Genomic DNA, 21,786 nt, shown 5'->3' on the forward strand with positions numbered 1-21,786 from the left:
GTAGGGAAATGCAATCTTCTGCCAGACATCTCTGGAGACTCTGAGGCTACTCATCAGCCCAGATGTGTGATCCTCAAAAGTGTGTTGTTACTGTGCAGTAATGTCTCGCTTTTCCTCTTCTCCTCCCCCTCTCACTCTGTCTAGCCTTGTGGCCTCACATGTGTATCCGTGTGGGGCTGTCCAAGAGGACTGTCCCCTTCATCATCCTCCTTCCCTGCCCTCAGTGGCTCTCCCTGCCCCTCCGGACTCAAAGCCTCACCCCTGTTGTGTTCCTGTGTTGTCGCATAGGGAGTTTGCCCGTTGGAAGGTGAGGAACACAGCCATCGAGCGGAGGGACCTGCTCCACAATCCACTGCCCCTGATGCCTGAGTTTCAGAGGAGCATCCGCCTCCTGGGCAGGAGACCCACCACGCAGCAGTTCATTGATACCATCATCAAAAAATACGGCACCCACATCCTCATCTCTGCCACCCTGGGAGGTAGGTGGCAACCTGGGCTGTTTTCTTAATGTGGGTGGTGGTGGTGGGGTGGTGAGGGTACTGGGCAGCACCTGCAGACCTTGGCCATGCTGTGTGGAGGCTGGCTGGTAGCACAGAGCAAGGCTGCAGCTCCCCCAGCCAAAGCCCATCTCATCATCAGACGGTGTGAAAATCCCCAGAGTACAAATAGCCTTTGCAAATGAATTCACGGCACAATGCGTGTGAGTTCGGCACCTGTGACATGCGTGCACCTGTGCTCCTCTGACAACGGTGTGTGTGTACCGGTGTGCGTCAAGATAAACATGCTTCATTTAGCTGGGGAACCTGTCTGTCATTCCTGTGCCTCTGTCTCTAATTTGACAATAGAATGTGTTGATACCTCCTTTTTTTTTTCAGAATGAAACTGAATGCAGGGGGAAAAGCATCCTTTCTTGCTGGAACTGGAGGAATTTTAAAGAGCTCCAGGAAAAAGGAGTTCAAGGAGTTGAGCAGGGAGTGTGTGCGGCAAGGGAAGAGATGGCCAGAAAGGCCTGTGCTGAATGCATAAGTGAAAGCAGTAGCATGGAGTAGACTTTTGAAAAAACAATAGTTAAGTAAAATTCAAAATGTGTATGCAAGGACTGCAGAGAGGTCTGTGTGTACAAGCCGAATATGTTGGTGGTGACATAAGACAGAGTACTGTAGGGCCGCTAACCCATGAGCATGCACTGCTGATGGTGCTGCATAAACATTCCAAGTACTGAATATTGAAAACAGGAAGGGTGAAAATCAGCAGCTCCTCTTGATATTTGCCGCTGATTTTTTTTTCTATCATGTATTATTTTTACCATTCTTTACCCCTTTGACCCTTTGAGATGTGTATTTAAATGCCTTTCTTCTGAGAACTACTATCTGTAAGAGGGATTCTGCAGTAGTAATTTTAGTACAGAGTTTGTTGCTCTTGCTTCTTCTAATGTACCTGACCTCCTACCTTGCCACATTGCAAAGTTTGTAGTGAACTTTAAGGAATTTCTGGCCATCTGTCTGTTCCCAAAGCATTCTGCAGACCCTGGGATGAGATGTAGATGAGATTAGATGTGTGCATGTGATTCATGCACAAATTAGGTGGTAGGTAAATTGGCAGGGTTCCATTGAAGTCAAATGGTGTCTTGTGTGGCAAACGTCCTTCAGAGAACCTCGGGTTGCTCTTCCAGCCCAGGCTTTCAAACTGTCTGCTCCATCAGCAACAAATGTGAGAGAAAGCAGGTTTCCATACACTGAAGAGTATAAGTGACTGCCTGTGTCAGACCTTAATGAAGTCTGCATAAAGATAAACTCCTTTTTATTAAGGAAATCACTTTTCAGGGCCATTTTTTACAGAGCCTAAGCTGGCCAAGTAAGAATCTGGTAAAGTGTTAAGAGGGTTTTTTTTGGTTTACTTTTCTTTCCACTGACATGCCTTTTTCTTTTTGCCACTCACATCCATGGAAATTCGAAATAAGAAAGACCTTTGATGGTAAAATATATTTTTAATTTTGCCTGGGTGAGGTTGTGAATTATTCACAGGGGCTTGTTTCTTCTCCTGATTTTACAGCACAACAATTTTAAATATGCAGAGGCTTGTTATGAGAACTGGTGTTGGAGAGGAGTGCTAAATGCTCCATCAGCCCAGAGCATGGTGAGCAATGGTAGGGGAGAAAAGAAGGATTTATCTTGGCAATGACAGTCCCAGAGAAAATGTATATGAAGCTGGGCATGCATTATGCAAGGAGGACACACTCTAATCACAGTCTGTGGGCTGAACAAGACGGCTGGGATATAAACCCAAACATGTCCTGGCACCCTTGCTCTCCCAAGACCTCAGGTCTCCTCAGAAAAGTTACATGAATTCTGCTTTGGATTACAGTTGTTTGTAACTTAGTCTGATGTCTTATTAGGTTGCAAACGAGTGACAAACACACAGGGAATTGTTTTGCTTTTAAATGCCAGCTGTTGCATGGATGCCAGGAGGCTGGGTGATGGATCAGGCCAGCCCACCTGAACACAGCAGCTATTTTCACACCTGGCCAGTTGAGGAGCAGCTCTGATGCCTTTCAAACCACAGAGCAAGCAGGTCCCCCTGGAGCCTGATTAAAAAAAACAGCTCTGCTCCAGTTTAGTTCTGACAAAGGGATTGGTGAAGGGTCATTTTGAGGGCATCCATGCTCCAGGATAGAGCACACAGAGCTGAGAGCCAATTTGCAGGGAAACCCCTGAAGGAAAGACAACTTTGAACATAGCATCTGCTTAAGAAATGAGAAATTAAGACTTAATAATGCAGCAAAAGTCTGTTAACCTCTCTTGATCTAAGAGCTACTTTCCCATGCACACGCTCCATGAGGATGCTGTGCTTTTCCAGGTCTGCACACATGTACACAGAGTAAGTTTCCAGCAACAGCATTTCTGCTCAGCACCACAGTATTTGTCCCTCAGGAAAAGCATCAAATCTCATGGGCTTTACTTTCCCGTTTTCTTCCTCTTCCTCCCAGTGGAGGGGTCCAAACACCTCAGGGAGGAAAAATGACTGCTTTTGTGGAGACATCACTGGTCTCCACTGCCCTAGAGCATGAGTTTTGTCTCTGATGTCTAGGAGCTGTCTCAGTTGCTAGTTATCTGCTTCGTGTTGTCTACAAACCAAAAGCTAATGGTGGATCTCCTGGTGATCTGAAACCAGTGTTATTGCCTGATGCAATTCAGCCCAGGTTTCCAGGTTGCTCTCTGTCCAAGGCATCTCCAACCTCAGCATTCCTCTAGCTGAAATGAACTAAGGACTGAAATAATCAGGACTGAAAAGATCCTGATTATTGTGCCTTGGCTGTTAATAGAAGGCATGATATTTTTTCCAGAAAAAGCTGGGTTTTTCCAGTTACTGATGGAACTGAAGAAGAGTTGATGCCTGGATCTGATAGGTTCCTCTGAGAATCACCGTAAGGGAAGAATTATCCCAGGTCTTCCCTCTCCTGTCACAGCCTCACAAAATGGCGGCAAAGCATCATTTCTCTGCTGCGTCTCCACGCAGTTAAATGCTTCTGTTACATGAGAGGTACAAAACTTTTGGCTCAAAATAAGCTTTTACACCAATCCAGCCTATCTTCCCCCAAGCCCCTTGGCTAACTCCCATACAGATATCCTTTTGGTGACAAATGAGTTGCCTCATGACAATCCACAAAGTCTGACCTTCCTTCAAATCCCTCTGTAAAACTCAACTCAGAGATGAAACCTGAAAATGCATTGACAGTGGCCAGGCATCTGGTGTGCAGTGACCGCTGTTCCTCACACTAATCACAGTCATCTTATTGCCTTGTGCTTTGCCGGCTGTGTGCTGTATACACCTGTTGTGTCTCATTAGGTACGTGGGTTCTAAATCCTCTGGGACAGGAACTGTCTTTCTGCTGTTTGTGTGGGTAGAGCCTGATGTGACAGAGCCTTGATCCCTGCCAACCTCCTCACGCTGCTCAACGCATAATAATGTTAATGGTGATAAAGGAAATCGAAGCTGGTCATTTTCCAGGGGAAGCGTTTTTGTGAGAAGTAACAATGATGATATTGTTACCACTACAACTTTGATCATGGTCAAAGGAAAGTATATTATTTTTAACAAAATATTAAAGAGACAAAGTTTTACATGCCAAGCTTCTCCACTTAGCTCCTGTGAAGGCAATTAAAATATTTCAGCTGATCAATTCTTTTGATGAAAAGTATATTCTTTCCACCAAAAATTTCCATTTTCCATCTCAAAGCCAAAGGCTCAGTCCTCAACATGTCAACTGCTTGAACTGAAATTCAATAAAAATATTTTGATTTTCAGCCAGAATATTTTTGGTTTATTTTCAGGCATTTGGCTTCCAGATAAAAGCTGGAAAAATTCCAGGGAAAGCAAGGAGGAAGGCTTACTGGTTTGGGGTCTTTTTTTTTTTGCATTTATGCAATAAAAGAAATTATTTGGACAAATCAAACTATTCCAGCTAATAAGAATTTTTAAGAAAAGTAAATGCTTGTTCTCTTAAAAATATGCAAAAATGCTGAAGAGCAAAATATTTCTTGGCTTAAAAAGTGGTGGTGCATTTTTTTTGTCCGTGCTATCATTGCCAGAGGCAATGTATTCATTAGTGGTTCATCTATCAAATCAGAACAAGTACCATTCTTCTCATTAAGAGAACTATGTAGGAATGGCACATTCCTACCTGCCTGAATAGGTGTCTATGCTATTCACTTATTAAAATCAGAGCTTCACATGTTAAGGATGCAGGATGCCATTCTATCTTTTTACTCCTCTTCTAGTGGTAGCCTTATGTTAAGAATGAACTGGATTTTAATCTGGCTCATATAGCACAAATTGAACTTTTAGGTAAATATTACTTCTTGGCCTCATGTTCTTTTTATATATCTTTTGTTACATTCAGGTTTCTGCTAACGTTTAGGATGTTTGGTGCTATTGGGTCTTAACTGCTTCATTCCCAGATTCTCTGTGGTTACTGGTTTAAAATCGCCTGTTGTCCCTTATCTTGTACAATATTTTTCACTGTCCACTTAAATTCCCTGAATGAGACTATAGGAGAGGAAAAAAAGCAGAAAGCGTGGTTGGTTTAGATTAAACTTTCTTATTTGCTCTTTCCTCTGCTCCCCTTCACTCACCCTTACCCTTTCGCATGGTCACTGGAAGCTAAAGAGGTACAACTACCATTTGTCTTCTGTACCCACCTACATAACTATGTCCAATTTGCAACTTAAATCATCATTTATTCCTTCTAGAAATCAGGTCAGAGAGAGGCTTGCATAAAAGTGGCATCTTCTCCTGTCAGGTATGCATCATTCTAGAGGCACTGCCCACAGAGAAAAGCATTCCTCAAGTGGGACAAATGGTCTGAGTCCTTTCCAGCAGTTGTGGTAAAGCTATGCTGGCTAATAAATGTTCAAAATGTTATCCAGTCAAATCAGTGGAGCTGATCTACAAGTGTGGTGGACCTGGCCTTTCTGGCTGAATGGAGAAGGAGGGAGGCTTGTATATACTACACTGAGGCTCTGGTACTGGTGAGGAAGGGTGGATTCATTTGAGTGCTTTAAGTGTTGAACTTTTCTTTCTTTAGGTGTGACATATGGCATCATGTGTTCCTGTTAAGATGACCCTACATGGCAGTCTGAAATGTCCTTTTCTTTCTGCTGCAGGAGAGGAAGCCTTGACCATGTACATGGACAAAAGCCGCCTCGACAGAAAGTCAGGAAACGCTACCCAGAGCGTTGAAGCATTGCACCAGCTTGCTTCCTCCTACTTTGTAGACCGTGATGGCACCATGAGGAGACTCCATGAGATCCAGATCTCTACCGGAGCAATCAAGGTACTGTATCTTGCCTTGGGAAGAGAAAGAAGATTGTGTGCCCATACCAATACTGTAGGGATTTGGGGCAGGGCTTTGCCAGTCCAATGTCGTGTCTTTTTTTGATCACAAGTTGTTTTATTCCCATGCTGATTTCCCAGGGTAAATTGTTCTCTTATGGACCTTATTGAGGAATTTATTTCCCCAGGGCCAGTAATATCTGGAAAGAGGTGGGCATTCAGTGTAATCATTATGAAGGACAGGAGACTTCTACTATATGTGGCAGTGACCTCTGGAAGGGAGAGAGGGAAGAGATAATCCAGATCAGTGATGGAGGTTGGAAGGGAAAAGCAGGTCTGTGAAATGGACAACCCCGTGCAATCCAGAAGTATTTTCCTCTTGTGGGTATAAGACTGCTAAACATCTTTCAGACGAATTTACTACAACAAAAGGTGAAAAATTCAGTGTGGTGTTACTGAGGCATCTGGAATGAAACGGACGGAGAGACAGCTTGGAGGTTGCAGCAGGAAGGAAGGGAAGCTGCTCAGAGCATACAAAATAGGGAAAATGGCTCTGCAGACAAAGGCTGCCTTCTCTGAAAGCAATCATCCTATGCTGGGGAGGGATTTTATTGTTGCAGAGTTCACTCCAAGGAAGGCGATGTGGATGGAGTCATCATTGTTAGCCATTTCTGAAAGGTTTCAGCTCTTGTTATTGTTCTGCGGTGTCTCATGACTGAGTCTGTTCCCTTCTGGATGGGAAATTGTATTGAGATATTGAAACAGTGACAGCAGATAATCACCCTTTGTGAACTCAGGAAGGGTAGCTCTCTTCCATGGCTGGAAACAGCAACAGCAACAACCACAGCAACAGCACTGCAGGTCATCTGTGCCTCCATCTATCCTGAGTACAAGGATGGTGTGCACATATGTTGTGGGAGCACTAGGCACCATTGTGGGCTGGCAATCCATCTCTGTATCTTGCTTTCCAGTAAGAGAAGCCAGGGAATAATTCCTCTACTGGCTTCTGATGTTCTCCAGTGGAGATCCTCTATGAGAAACATCAATCTGCAGGACCTCATTGCCAAGCCCAGAATAGCATGCAGTACCATAAAGAAAGCGGGGACAATTCACTCTTTTTTTTTCTTTTTTTTTTCAGCTTGTGAGTGTGCCAAACTTTAGCTGTGTCTGTCCAGTGTGGGGCATTTTTTCCCAATTAGGAAAGATGTATTTTAGATTGCATGAGCTGGTGACAAGGGATCATTATATTACAAGTTCTGAAACTGCCTAGGAAAGAAAGCCGGGACAATTCACTCTTTTTTTTTGTCTTTTTTTTTTTCAGCTTGTGAGTGTGCCAAACTTTAGCTGTGTCTGTCCAGTGTGGGGCATTTTTTCCCAATTAGGAAAGATGTATTTTAGATTGCATGAGCTGGTGACAAGGGATCATTATATTACAAGTTCTGAAACTGCCTAGGGAAGATGTGGTGCTGCAATCAAAGGCAACACACTCTCTTTTCTACATCCTCCGTAGGTAACAGAAACTCGGACTGGCCCCCTGGGCTGTAACAGCTACGACAATCTGGACTCTGTGAGTTCTGTCCTTCTGCAAAGCACCGAGAGCAAACTCCACCTGCAAGGTAGGACACTGGAATGAAGGAGATAGTAATACAGGGCACAGAGTAGGAGTATGAAATGAGAGAAGGGTGCCCTTTTTTCTAGCCTTTTCCCTTCCTTTGCTTGCTGTAATCACCTTCTTCACTGTAAGTTCCCTGAAGCAGGACTGGTGGCTTCATATGATGCTCAGCACAGCAGAGCCAGGGATTGACAGGGACTGAGTGAAAGGCACAAGGAACTGCAGACTGGACCCCAGTGAAGTGTCTGGGTGCCCCCTGCCATTGAATTTTGATGGACTTCTGTGTATCATACATACACTAACATAAATAAATGTGACCTTTTTCATTAATATTGAAGGGCCATTCTGTCCATGTCTTTATTTGTCCCTCCCAAATTGCTGATTTGCATAAGACGTTTGTAGATCATCTTTTGGGACTCTCTAATGACTGCAATCTTTGGGAAAAGTCACAGAGGTTTTATTTGAATGCTGGAAGCCATGGTTTCAGTCCCAGTTGGGGAGCTAGTCCAGAAGTCAACAGATAGAGGTCATCACTGAATTAATAAATAAATACATGCTCAGGCTGGTTAGCAAGAAGTCTACTTCAGTGGAATGAGGAAATTCACTGGGCGTGTAATTTACTAAGGTTATTCCCAAGTTTTTGACAAAATAAGGAAATGTGGGATTTAATTGCTCATTTGCCCAGATGGTTTTATTTCTGGAATCCTTGTACTCGCACAAATTTTAATTTTTCAGATGAATGGGCTACATTACATCTTCCGCTTTGAGTATAATTTGGCAAGGGCTGTTTTAATCTTGGTTTCACAGAAACTAGGTTTCATTTACTGAGTCATGTTGCAGATATATTATTATTGTTGTTATTATTTGCCTTTAAAAATAATAGGCAGGTTGTTTTCACTATTCCGGTGATTATCTAAATCACTGAGTTCTGGTTCTTACCTAATTAACAATAAACAAGTTGAGGCTTTTTATATACTGTGATGATAGCTGCTGGTAATGAAAACCTAAGGATGACAGATCAGATAACTAGGAAAACAGCTAAATAAGCAGACAACTTGGTTTATACACAAACTGGTGAGTAAGTAAATCAATAGATCTCTATTGGCTATCTGATCCTGCAAGAGAAAAGAAAAAGCAAGATGCCTGGGAGGGAGAAAGAGGGGGAGAAAGAGGGACAGTTTAGGAAAGAGAGGAGATGTAAGGTGGATGAGGCTGTGATTTCTGATGGGAGAAGACAGAGGACCTCAGGGGTGAACCACAGCTTGGTTTCATGGAGCTTCATGGCATAACCCAGTGCAGAGAGAGGCCAGACCCAAGCCAAGGGAGACAGCGAGGGAAAGGAGGATGGTAAGAGCTCTTCCTAATAGAACAAAGTGACCTTTAAAGCTACACCTGAGTTTTCTGCCTAATCTGTAGTGTGGTTCTTGGGATAATTACCCAGGATCCTTCCTCTGCTCTGAGAAGCCTCATTAGGAATTAGTCACAGGGCTGCAGGTAATGGATCGTGACCGAGTCTCCTCTGATCTGATTAGCAGCCGAGCATGAGCTGCTGACAGAAATCCATGTTACTACCTTCGTGTCACTCTGGCTCTTAGGCTGGCTCAATAAAAGAGCAGCTTCTTTGTGACAGGGAGAATTTCTGTTTCTGAACTTGCTTGCTGCTGCCCAGCCCTGAGAGTCATGGTTTCAAAGATGTGCCCTTTAGGAGATGCAATGGCTGAACCCCGAGCTAAGCCACCTTTATGCCTGCATGTAGGGTTCGGGAAGGTCAGCCAGCCTGGAGATTTAGGGGAGGACCTGGATGCACGCACAGTGCAGGGTATCTGATCCTGCACCTGTGGTTACGCAGACAGAAAAGCATCACTGATTTATAAACCAATATCTCTGTGGACCTAGCACGCATGTACATCTGTGTCAGATGGATGCACTGGGGTCTAGATACAGGTACATCTATCACAGTAGCTCGGAAGATTTTCCTTTTCCTAGCACTACCCGGGGCAGGTTCCCTTTCCTGTGCGTGGGGAGGGCTGTGCGGTGATGCAGCCTCCCGGCACAGGACTGGGAGGATCCTCTTGTGGGTCAGGGTCTCACAGGTCACTGCACTTATTTGCACTTCATGTCCTTCTGTCCCTGCCACAAGCATGAAACTGTCTCTTCACCTACCTCTGCCTCCAGTGCGGCTGATGCATGAGCTGCCTGGAAAAGGAGTGAACCAGAGTATGGGAGGGGAAGATGCTAACAGCTCTACAGCAGTCTGGTGGGAAACAGGAATTTGTGTTCCCTGGAAAAGTGTCCTAGGCTGAAATTTGAAAATTTGAGTGAAGAAAAGCAACATTTTGAAAAGTTATGGGAAATCAAAATTCCAGAGACGTATCCTCTTGGATAGCGTGACAGTATATATCAATATTGCAACATAGCACTATTTCAACAAGGTGAAATCCTTCTGTGCTATTCTAAACATTGTGACATTAAACAGGAAACACTGCATGTTAGGTAGTTTGTTACATTGAATATGGTAATAGAATATTAAAATTTACATTACAATTAATATTAAAGTCTTTGCCAAGATGGGCAGAGCAGTAATGACAACACAAAACATTTCAGCTTTTCAGCGAAACAAAATGAAGTATAAAAAATACATTTAGACCTTTCCCTGTTAAAAGTGCTTTTGGATTCAACATGCTCTCACAAAATGCTTCAATGAAACTGCATTTTCAACAGAGAACTCCTCTGTGGAAAATGTTCCAAATAGCTCTAATTTAGAGCTGGGGAAATTTACCTCTTTTAATGCAGGCAGCCTTTTATATACAGTCCAAAGCCAAACATCTCTCTCTAATAGTTTTTCTAGGTGAATTAAGGACATGCTCCCTTGTCAGACACTTTGTATTCTGCCTGTAGTTATCTAAGAAAAACCTATACCAAATATGTGCTGCTCTTAATTTTTAAAGCGGAACTTTATGCTTTACAGAGTGGCAGAATTTCTTCTTCTGATCAGTAAGTTACCTTCAAAACTAAGATATTCTCCCTAACGCTTGTCACCAGCAAACTTACCTTCTGCATCTATTATCAGCTACTGAGGCTGCTGTGGAGGATGAGCCCATTCCTTGTGCACCCTGGATTGCATTGAGGTGTTCACCCCATGAAAATGACCCAGTATCTCAAGTCTTTAAGACCAGGTTGACCCCCTGCTTGGCTGCTGACATGAGGTTGCCTTATCAGTACACAACACTGAAAGATTAGAAATATTTTTTTTAATGTTTGCAATATTCAAAAAAATTTCTTAGAGAACAAAACAGCATCTTGGGATGTTTTATTAAGGTCATGGTTGGAAGCAGGTCTTTCCCAGCTAGCATGGATGGCTGCAAGCTGCTCTGTGGGGCTGGTGTGCTGTTACAGTCCTTGGGACTACTGCTTTCCTGCTTTAAAGGGGGCAACTGAAGCACCCAGAGCAGTGGTCTCAACCAGTATGGCCTTCTTACAATCTCATGTTCGTAAAGATTACCTTAAAAATGATTAATCATGCCTGTGCTTTACTGACAGCTGTAATAAACTCAATTTCAGCAATATTTAGTCACGAGGTGTGGTATGGAACTACATATAAATGAGGAGGGTACCAGGACTGAGTGAGATGCTACTGGCCCAGTACTTGTAAAATATCTTGCTAGGATCTGGTCACAAGGATGCTCACTACAAACCCCAAAATATTGACATGAACCTGCCCTTGTCTGGGTATGAGGGTAAACGTGTGGGTGTTTTTATGTGTATATATATATGTGTGTATGTCAAAGTACAAATGTGAAAGCAGGCATGGTTGTATTTCAGTAACCCTAACACTGATTTCTTCCACAAGGAAATTCCTGGCTGGAAGATCTCTGAGTTACATGTAATCCCTACAGCATGTTTGCAGTTTTAAAGTTAGGGCTTTGCGTTTGGTGTACGCACAGTCGTGTTTCGATGAGTAGCTGGATTCGTCTGTTACTTGTGTTCCTGGTCTAAGCACAGATTTGAATATGTGCTGCTTGTTAAATGCTACAATTAACTGCATGGATTCCAACAGAACTGCTTACCTGATTAAAGTTAAGTATTTATGTAAGTGTTTTGTTGAATTGCTGCTAAGTGTACAGGGGGTCTGATTACCTCTTAAATGTGAGATTATTTCTTATAAGAGAAGGTTGTCCTGGAAATGGTGGTGTGTGGTTTGGGTTTTTTTGGTTTTTTTTTAGAAACCACAAGTTTTATGGGCAAAAAGCAAGCATCCACTTGAGGCACTCTGCAGTGTAGGATGGGACCATGTTATGTATTGGAGATTACAGGGTATTTGTGTTTCTGCCTGTGCTGAGATACACAATGGATGTCACTTGCAACGGGAAGTGCTTTCCCTGAAACTTTAGTTGCTTTTTTTACCCCATTCCCTCCAGGGAAAAAAAAAGTCTCCAAAGCCAGGATCATTTGTAGCTGGGACCAGACAGCTTGTTGGTGCTATTATCCAAGTTAAAATTCAGAGAAAATATGGAGAGCTGAAGAGCCTGCAGTCATTTGAGCCTCATACTCAAAGGTTGAGGCCAGGGCAGGTTGCTCCCCCATGAAGCAGAGAGTGGAAAGATTTATTCATGGGACTTGGACCATGAATAAACAGGGTCAATGCACATCAAGAAGTCCAGCCCCCCTCTCCTGTGAGCTTGCAATCTCAGTGAGTACAGAAGCCTTCAGGCTCTCCAAGCCCCTTCTGTAGATCTCAGTTCTCCAATAGCACTGCACTTTCTTTCCATCCTGAAGGAAAGTCTTGGAACCTGGCAGGTGCGACCATCTCTAATGTCAGTGTGAAGGTTTGGAAAGGGAACAGCTCTCTGTTGTGATTGCTTCAGATAAATCCCTAGAAGGGACTGAATTTCAGTTCTTCCTGAAGACAACAGGAAGAAAACTGAGCTTCCTGTTGAAGAAACATCTCAGGAAAGACAAAAGGGACCTCAAAATGATGATCCTCCTTAGACTAGTTTTGAGGTGTTCACAGGGATGCTGTAGACTGTGGTCAGCCCCTTGCGCGGTCTCTCCCTTCCCTGCAAAAGCACCGTGGAAAAGGCAGCAGGAGCCACGCAGACACAGTGCCTCCAAATGCCAGGCTTGAAATCCTTCCTTGTGCAAGTGTCACAAATGTCTTCTCCAGCTGAAGGCTGCTCTGTGTCCATCCTGCCTGGTGCCTGCCAATGCTCCATGCTTGGCTGTGAATTGGGTCAGACAATGGGGCAGCTCGCTGCCACTGGCCACGGTGCTCACAGAAACTGTGCCCTGGCAATAGCAGGAGGGGAGACGAAATGGGGTTCTTATGCCTTCAACAACCTACTGATTCCCTCAAATTCAGTCTTCCAGAGGGAGCTTGCCAAGGCTAAGGTGTCTCTGCGGAACCAGAAGCAAAAGGGTAATGGGGGTCCTGGGGGCACTGCCCACCACTTTCCTCTTGTCTGAGGTGAACATGACCCATCAGAGAGATGGGCCTGAACTCCTGAAAGGAGTCACAGCCCTTCTTGCCCTTCCTGCACACTCTCATCCTCTGAATTATTGTCTTATTTTCATTGCACTCCAATGAGCTGTCAGCCACAGATACAGTAATTCAGTGCAATAGAAACACAAACAGATGGGTAATTGACCCGCGTGCCTTCATTACACTGGAGTTCAGTGCTGCTGTTCAAGCCATAAACTCCTTTATCTGCCACTCCAAAATCCCTGGGCCTTTTACGAGGAAGACGAGCAGGCCAGGCTTCCTGCAAAAGGCTCGCTCGGTGGTGTTGTCATCGCTGCCTCGTGCACCACAGACACTGACCGAGTTTGACAAGTAGGACTCGCCAGGTAGAAGGAAGCAGCTGTGAATCCTCAGGGACATCTGTAGGGAACCTGGAGATGGGGCTGGAGAAGAACAGGATGGAAAAACAGGTACACTGTACACAGGGCAAATGCTTAAACTTTTATTGTGTCCGCTGGTACCTGAGCAAGTGTACACCTGCCCTAATGCCTGCACAGATGGATGGATACACAAACACTTGCTATGGAGAAAGAGACATGGGGATAGATCTCTCAGCTAATGTAAATCTTCAGAGCACCACTGAAATCTTTTGGCACTAAATCCATTTGCACTTTCATAGGATTTGGCAAGTAGCCTTCCTAGCAGGGAGTGAGCTGAAAAGACTCAGGTACCCAGCTCCTGTATTTATACTGTGGGAGCTGGGCACTTAACTCTGCAAGGGTCTTTTATAAATCTCTCCTTGTATTATTTTTCCTTTCTTCTTTTCTTTTTCAGTGTGTAGTTTCCTTGTTTCTGTGGTACCAAACCTATTTAGTCTCTCAAAACAGGTCAGAACAGCATTATGCTCATCACTTCTGAACTAGCGCTTGGTTGCAAAGTATTAAAGAATCTCACACCCGGGAATAAGGGTGGCTTTGCCTTCAGATGCTTTTTACTGTACTGGGATCCAGGACTGGGATGAAAGGGGTACACCGGGCATTGGGGAGGGGGAAGTTACTTGTCACCCTCCTCTCATAGAGCAGATGGGTTCTGCTCTCAACTAACTCACCACTTGCACTGGAGGTATGCAATTTGTACCCCATCTTCCTTACTCCTGACAGCTCCAACAGAAATATCCCAGCAGCTTCTAATTCCTCAGCATCACTTTCCCAAGCTGTTAATGAAACAGGTTTTGAAAAGAAGAACAGGTACCTGAAATGACGACTTTCTTTTTCCTTCTTCCCCTCCCACATCCCTGCTTCTTGTTTCTATGCCAGGTCTCCAGATCATCTTCCCTCAGTATTTACAAGAGAAGTTTGTCCAGTCTGCCTTGAGTTACATCATGTGCAATGGCGAGGGGGAGTACATCTGCCGCAACAGCCAGTGTGGCTGCCAGTGTGCGGAGGAGTTCCCGCAGTGCAACTGCCCCATCACCGACATCCAGATCATGGAGTACACGCTAGCAAACATGGCCAAGACCTGGACAGAAGCCTATAAAGATCTGGAGAATTCAGGTAACTGAGCAAAATATGTTTTCTGATCGATTTATTTCAAACAAGGCATGTCAGGTTATACCAGTTCAGAATCTTTTCTTCCCTCAATATAATGCTCCAGTTTGGATAAAAAAAGTAAAGGATATTGAACCTAAAAATGTGATCTTAGTCTTGAGGGCCTGCCTTTTTTTCTCTATTACATGTACAGACAAAAACACACACCACACCTAATTCTATGTGTAAGGGGATATTTTCCATAGAAGAGTTAGTTTGGTTTAAAATCTGATTTTTTCATAGCAAACCAGCTCAGAATCTCTCTTTAATAGTTCTGCAGAGAAACTTCCACAATATGAATGATGCAGAAATCGCTTTTCAGATTTACATGAATCATTTATTCTGCTTTGGTGAAAGGCAATTCACAGAGAGAGAGCACAGGCTGGATGACACCTCATTTGAGATAGAGAGACGGGAAAGTGACTTCAGTCTCCTACAGTGCCGATGTCTGCTGGCGTGAACATTTCTCTTCTCCGCTTTCTCCCAGTGTGTCACTGGGGGTGTCAGCGGAGTTTATTCCTTGTTGAAGTCGGTAACACCCGTAGTAGGTGTGCTGTAATACTTAGCAATATGTGCTCTCAAGGGCTTGAGATAGGAAAGAGAGCAATAGTATCAGTGCAATTACATCCTTTCCTTTAGCAAGTGGTCTGCCTACCCTGAAGCCACATGGGCACTAAGCAGAACTTAATTGGGAACTTATCCCTGAGCTGACTCTCATCTCTTCGTGTTAGGCCGTCACTTTCCAACACGTTTTCTTTAATGATTATTGTCGTAACTGTCTAGGTCTCCATGTTAGGAAAGAAAACTATGAGTAAGGCACCGTCTAGCTCTATTCGAGGCACTGAAGAATTCTTCTTCAGAAGTCTTCCCCGCAGCAATTTCTTTCTTCATATTGAAGGTCACCTTAATCCCTTCAATGGTTGAAATGAAGTGGGCTATGATGTTTCCTTAATGGGCTGTTAAGGACTGCTTCGCACTTCAGTACATGGACCCTGCTGGCATGTCTGCTGTCGCACAGATTCTTATGTTCAACTCATGCTGTCAACTTGATGCTCAGCTGAGGAAAGACAGAGTAGTAGCTAATGGCCCAAGGCTGGTGACCGTCTTGACAAGATCCCCCCATATACTATGGGGAGCCACAAGGCTGAGGCAGTTCCAGAATTAGGTCACTAGCTGAAGAGGTCAGTGGTTTTCAAGGAGTTCCTATAGATTCATGGATGGGGTGGGTACACCAGGGTGAACCAGAAATGTGGATTTCGGAAGCTTCCTCTAGCTCAGTACTACACAAATTAGGATTACTGGCAGTGCCTGCCAGCACAGCTCTGCCACCGGTTACGTGTTAGTAGTTGCTAATTCTGGTGCAGGATCTTCACACAAGATGCTCAAGGGCCGCATGTTGGCCACCACTCCTCAAAGCCCTTTACATTCTCGGGGGATCTAACCTAGACACTTAGAAGGTGAGAGTCCTATGGAGAGGGAAGAGTTGCAGTCCCACAGTGATTGTTTTACTGTTACATTCTGTATTTGTTGCACTCAATCTAAGGAAAGACTGTGGTAGATAATTATATTCAGTCTTCCTCCCCTTGAGATTTCAACAGGGGAAGGTGTTTTTCATTGGCCATGTTAAAGTGACACATTGCAGTGCCATTCTCTGCTGCGCTGGAGCCATATTCCACCCAGGGCTGGAGGCTTTTCAGGACTAGATGGAGTGATTATGTTTAAAGCTGCTGCATCTCATTCATCAGTTTGTTGCATCATGCATGAACTTAGCCTTTGAGATGAAAGTTGCTATCATAAAAGACTACAGTATTAGTATTTTTCTTCTTTGTTTCAATAAATATTCCTAATAACTAGAGGATTTTCTTCATTATGAACAGCAGAAAAGAAATCTCTAATGACATCTGAAGGCTTTTCCAATAAATTGGGCTGAAAGGTACATGAGTGCTCTAAAAGCAAATACCATTCGCACAGGAAGCTTTTGATAGCCTAAAAGATCTATATTCTGGTTCTGATCTGTGTTGGATTCCTATGTCAATTTGAAAAAAATCATGCAGGGCAAATCAAGAGTTGGTGTGATTTGGGATAGCATCTTCAAAGTCAAGGAGGCTGCAGCGAACTGATGCTGCTTTAAATCAGCTCAGGAGCTCTCCTAGTCCTGTCCTCCATTGCTCATGCATAAATTGAGAAAAATAACACTGCCTTATTCTCGGCATTTTAGTATGGCTGGCCAAAAGATTCTGCATAAGAACTGTGATTCTGTATTTTAAAACAGCCTTTTGATTAGAAGTCATGGATTGGTTTGGTTTTTTTTCAGTTCTATTGCCTTCAGATGAAAATGTGATTTTTTTTTTTTAATGAAAAGACAAGCACCAGAAAAATGAAAGTTTCATAGTTTCATCTTCAAAAGGGAAAAGGGATGATTGACATGGCCATTTCATTGGATGCCACCATTCTTCTCCGGAGGCTGGACCCTCTGGCCCCTACCACCTTTGATAATGAGTCTTTGCCATGGGACTGCCTGCAGGGACTGGGTGACTTGGCAAAAAGAGAGGCAATGTTGCATTATGGGAGTTGTAGTCCTAGCTATCATCAACATTTTCTGTGCAGATAAATAAAATAAAAATGAATGCAGACTTACTAGTTAATTGGAAATTCTCAGGGTTAAGAATGGCACACCTAGAAAGGCACAAGGCTTAGCACAATGCAGCCATAGTCTTGGCTGGGGCCTCCAGGGATATTTATAAATAAATAATGAAGAAACTATTCTTTTCGGAAAGTATTTTCTTTTTTCACCCCCTTTTTTTTAAAAAACAACCCCATCCACCTTTTATTTTGCCAGATTTCTTTGCTCATTTGTTTTTCCCCCAACGTTGCACTGCAGTATCAAAATGTGCACACTGCACTGAAATTTCTCCCTTACCCGTCTGTATGAAAAATGTAGCACATTCATCATCACAGGGAAAAGAGCTTGGTCTTTTGCACAAACAGGCTTTTGAGGAAATTGATTTATAAGGGGCGGGAAGCAAATGCAGGGCTTTTACTGCTGAAAGGTACCAGGAGTAATCAGCATGGTCAACAGAAGCAATTATACATGATGATAGTTTCAGAGGACCACTGAACAGGAGAGAATCATTTTTGGGGAGGAGAAGGGCGCTGAAAGCAGCATTACAAATAGAGTAAAAACCTGAGAGATGATTAAAAAAAAATAATAAATCTCAGTTATCTTTGGGGAAGAAAGAACACAAGTGGATGTCCTGTGGATCTTGATAATGCAATGATGATAATTATTTTTATTAGGTGCTCGGTTTCGCCATGTGATGAGTAGGACATGAACATCCATTTACGATCTGTGTAATGATGGTACTGTCTAATGCACAGATATTCTTTGTTAGGCAGTTAAGCATGAACTGCAAGTTGCTGAATAATAGAAAATCTGTTATGCAAATGTCTATAAGCTTTGTATGACAGGTTGTAAATTATCTGGCCTGATTTTCTCCAATAATTCTATGGATTATTTCTTTTTTTGAAAAGATATCAGCCTTTACAAGCTTTCATTTTTTGCCTTTTTTTTTTAAGCTATTGTTCTCTTCCTTCTGAAAATGGGGTGAAGGAATTAAAAAAAAAAATTGGGAAAGGGAGAAAAATAATGTAAATAACTAACAGGAAAAGATGGCTGCATTTCTTGTTGGATACTTTGTGGGGTTTATGGCAGGGCTCTAGTCCAAGCTCTCTCTAGAAGCGAGACTACCACCAGCACTAGATCAGGTCAGCCATGGTTTTGTCTAGCAGAGTCTAAAATCAGAGACTCTTGTACATCTCTGGGCAGCATGTTCCAGTCCTGCATTACATCCAAGTGAAGAAGTTTTTCAATAAATCATTTGAACTTCTCAAGCTGCAAACTGTCTGTTACTCCTTGTTATATCATCTGTCTTTAATAAGAAGAGTTTCTCTCCTTCATATTTGTAAGTACCTTTTAAGCAGTTGTAGGCTGTAATTAGATTGCCCTTGGCCTCTCCTTCACCAGATTGAACAAGTGCAACTCCCTCCACCTGACCTTGTAGGCCCTTGACCATCTCAGTAACCCTCCGCTGTGCCCTCCCCCATTTCTCAACACTTGTCTTTAACTGGTTGTCCCTAAAGCTGGCAGAAAAATGTGGGTGCGGCCTCAGTAGTGCCAAGAAGAGGGGAATATTAACTTCCCCAACCAGTGGATTTAGCCCAGTATGCAGTTTGTGTTATTTCCAGTGAGAACATAGTGTTGCCCCACGTTCAGCATGGTGCCCACCATAAACCCCAGGACCTTTCTAGCAGCTGTTATTCAACTGGTTGTTGCCAAGCCTGTACTGATGTGTGGGGTTGTTCTCTCCTGGTGCAGAACTTTGTTCTTTTCTTTATTGCACTTTATGTGGATTTTGTTGGTCCGCTCTCGCATTTCTCAAGGTCTCAGAGTGTCAAACACAGTTTTCTGCTATCAAAAATTGGGTTGTTCTCTACTGAGAAAGTTGGACCCATCTGTTTTTTCCATGCAAGGATGTCCCAGCCTAGTAAGCAGAGTCTAAGCAAGATATACATCTCAGTTAGGAAGAAAGGGGTGGTCGGTCATAAACAGAAACAGTATCATATTTTCTGTTTTGTGATGAAAAAACCTCGAACAAACCCTACATAATGTTTTTTTCATTATCAGACAAATTCAAAAGGAAATAAAGTGATCACAAAACAACATCTAACAACACATTTTGGATCAATTATATTTTTTCCTCTGGCTAAAATTGGCACATTTTGTTCTGACCTTAGCTTTGCAAACTATTTTATTTTATTTTCATTGTTACATAAAGCAACTCATTTAACTTCAAATGAAGTTAAATGAGAAAAAAGAATCAGAATGCTCTTTTTAAAAAATGAGAAAGCAGGATATTTTCACACAATCCAAACCCTTCCTCTGGGGATTTTTTTTAAAGCTTTTTTTTCTCTTTTCTTAACGACACAGCCAAAGTGATTTGACTTCAACAACAAATGGCATTTTAGGAGCAGCTGAAAAACAATTTCAATGAGAACTCTTTAACTGACAATGGTTACAACTCCCTGCTTTTTGTGTATAACCCCTAGACTATAATCCCATGTTCCAGGGAATTTGCTCTCTTGTTTTCTCCCCTGTACACATTAACCATATTGTTTCATCCTAATACTCTCTGGGTTTCATTTCCCATATGGAAGCAGCTACAGCCATGGAATTAGTGGGCTTCCTGGTATGGAATGACAGACCAGTGAGTTAATGGACATCACCTTCCTTTATCAGAGCACTGATGGCCTTATACATCACCATGGCCGTTTCTCCATCCTGCTGATGAAAAGCTTTGTAACTTTGTTATATGTCAGAAACCTCTTTATTTCTCCACATTTTTGTGTCTTCCAGATGAGTTTAAATCCTTCATGAAAAGGCTACCTAGCAACCACTTCCTGACCATTGGGAGCATCCACCAGCACTGGGGGAATGACTGGGACCTGCAGAACCGCTACAAGCTGCTGCAGAGTTCCCTGGAAGCCCAGCGCCAGAAGATCCAGCGCACTGCCCGCAAACTCTTTGGCCTCAGTGTCCGGTGTCGGCACAATCCTAACCACCAGCTGCCTAGAGAAAGGTACCTTCGTCCTTTATTGGGGAAGGGTCTGGTGTGATGGGTGACTAATGGAGCTGAACCTGGGCTTGGACCTAAACCCAACAGCCTAGGTGTTTGGATGTAAGGAGTGCTAAGCAGAGGTTTGGGGGGAAATGGTAAAGTCTGGGAGTGGGTTGAAATTTCTGGAGGTGTAAGTAGCCTTTATCACATACCTAAGCATATTCACATCCCTTCTGTGTGGTCTTACCTATCTCAGTGAAGGGCACCCACTTATTCTCTAGTGTTCTGTAAGAATATTACGGGGCTGACATCAGACAGCCAAGCAGACTAAGCTGCTTTTTAAGCAGTTTTGCCTCGTGTACCACAGCCAAGCTTTAAGCCTCCATTTGCTGTTAAAGTGGACATACGGAGCACAAGATGCTTCAGCCCATTTTTGAGTTGTGCTCCTCAATGAGTATAGCCAGAGTGAAAGAGAAGCTTTAGTTTCACTTGGAATAGATCACATCTTTTCTACAAAATGCAGAGTGAACCTGCAAGCCTGCACTGACCAGAAGCCTAGCAATGTTGTTACAGTTGGAGAGAGTAGATTTTCCAGCACAGCTACAGCACCTATTGATATCCAATAGTCACCTTCTGCTGGCTCCTTTCAGCCCTGACCTATGGTTGACTTCAAGTTTGCTTCCAGTCATTTTTGGAGACTTGCATCTGTGGATTTTAACAAATACTTAAACATCTCTTACTGATTCTTTCTACATTGTCTGGAGTGAAGTAAAACTGAAAATCCTGGAAAAAAATGAGTCCAAGTGCCTTTTCTTCCGTGTTTCTCTTGGAAGGGTCAGGCCAAGTTAACATTTGTAGAGGAACTGTTTTTTCACCTCCTTCATTAACTAAATATTTAGTTTCAAGAGAAAATTAACTGATTGTCTGCTGTATCTTGTTATCACCCAGCCCCCTGGCCATTAAACACACTGCATTTTCATTGCATCACTGTGCAGCTCAAGAAACTCTTCCAGGGCTTAACATCTCTTTAATTACCAAGAAATCTCATGTTTCTGGAAGAAGACTTCATGAGCTTACTAGGGATGAGGAGAAATATCTATTAAATTTAAGAGATTATGAAAAAAACTCTTTGGAGAACTTCCTAAAATTGGTCCATTCCTGCCAATTGTCTGAGCTGCTATAAACAAGCCAACTGGTGGAGGACTCACAAGCATGTCCAGGCATTATTTTGAGTTGTGCCACCACCACAACAACAACAAAGTGAAGCAGCAGCGAGGAAATATCCAGCCAACCATGTTGCTGCAAAGCATTCAGTTAAATATGTCTTTAGCATTTCTCTTCTATTTTAAAAAGTCAGCCACGCAGAAAGGAAGCCTCTAACTACTACTATAAAATCTGGGGGAAGGAGGACGAAATGGATGATGGCAGCTGGGTTTTTAACTGACTGATGTGCTTGATTTGTTTAAGTCAACACCACCAGGCATATTATAATTTCTTTTCTTATTTGTCATTCTACATTTGTATCTAGTCAGAGGAGGGGCTCGGTAGACAGACATGTAGCGGAAGAGGTATGCATTTCATTGTTCTTTTCGCAGAGCTTGGAAATAATCTACTTTTCTAATTGTTACTGTACAGAACGACAGATGCTTATCAAGCATGCCAGTGGCTTTGAAAGGATGGAAA

At 43.1% G+C, this 21,786-nt stretch overlaps 1 protein-coding gene across 1 annotated transcript in view; it reads left to right on the forward strand.

Moving 5' to 3' along the window:
- The window catches only part of BRINP1 (bone morphogenetic protein/retinoic acid inducible neural-specific 1), a 59,648-nt gene that overhangs the window by 31,875 nt on the left and 5,987 nt on the right, over positions 1-21,786 (forward strand). Inside the window, exons 2-6 of the mRNA XM_009706058.1 lie at positions 289-479; positions 5,664-5,833; positions 7,343-7,448; positions 14,219-14,455; positions 19,902-20,124. Coding sequence (XP_009704360.1) covers positions 289-479; positions 5,664-5,833; positions 7,343-7,448; positions 14,219-14,455; positions 19,902-20,124 — 927 coding nt within the window. The remainder of the gene's footprint in view (positions 1-288; positions 480-5,663; positions 5,834-7,342; positions 7,449-14,218; positions 14,456-19,901; positions 20,125-21,786) is intronic.

This window comes from Cariama cristata, unplaced genomic scaffold, assembly GCF_000690535.1.
Source record: "Cariama cristata isolate BGI_N322 unplaced genomic scaffold, ASM69053v1 scaffold7248, whole genome shotgun sequence".
Classification (NCBI taxonomy): Eukaryota; Metazoa; Chordata; class Aves; order Cariamiformes; family Cariamidae; genus Cariama; species Cariama cristata.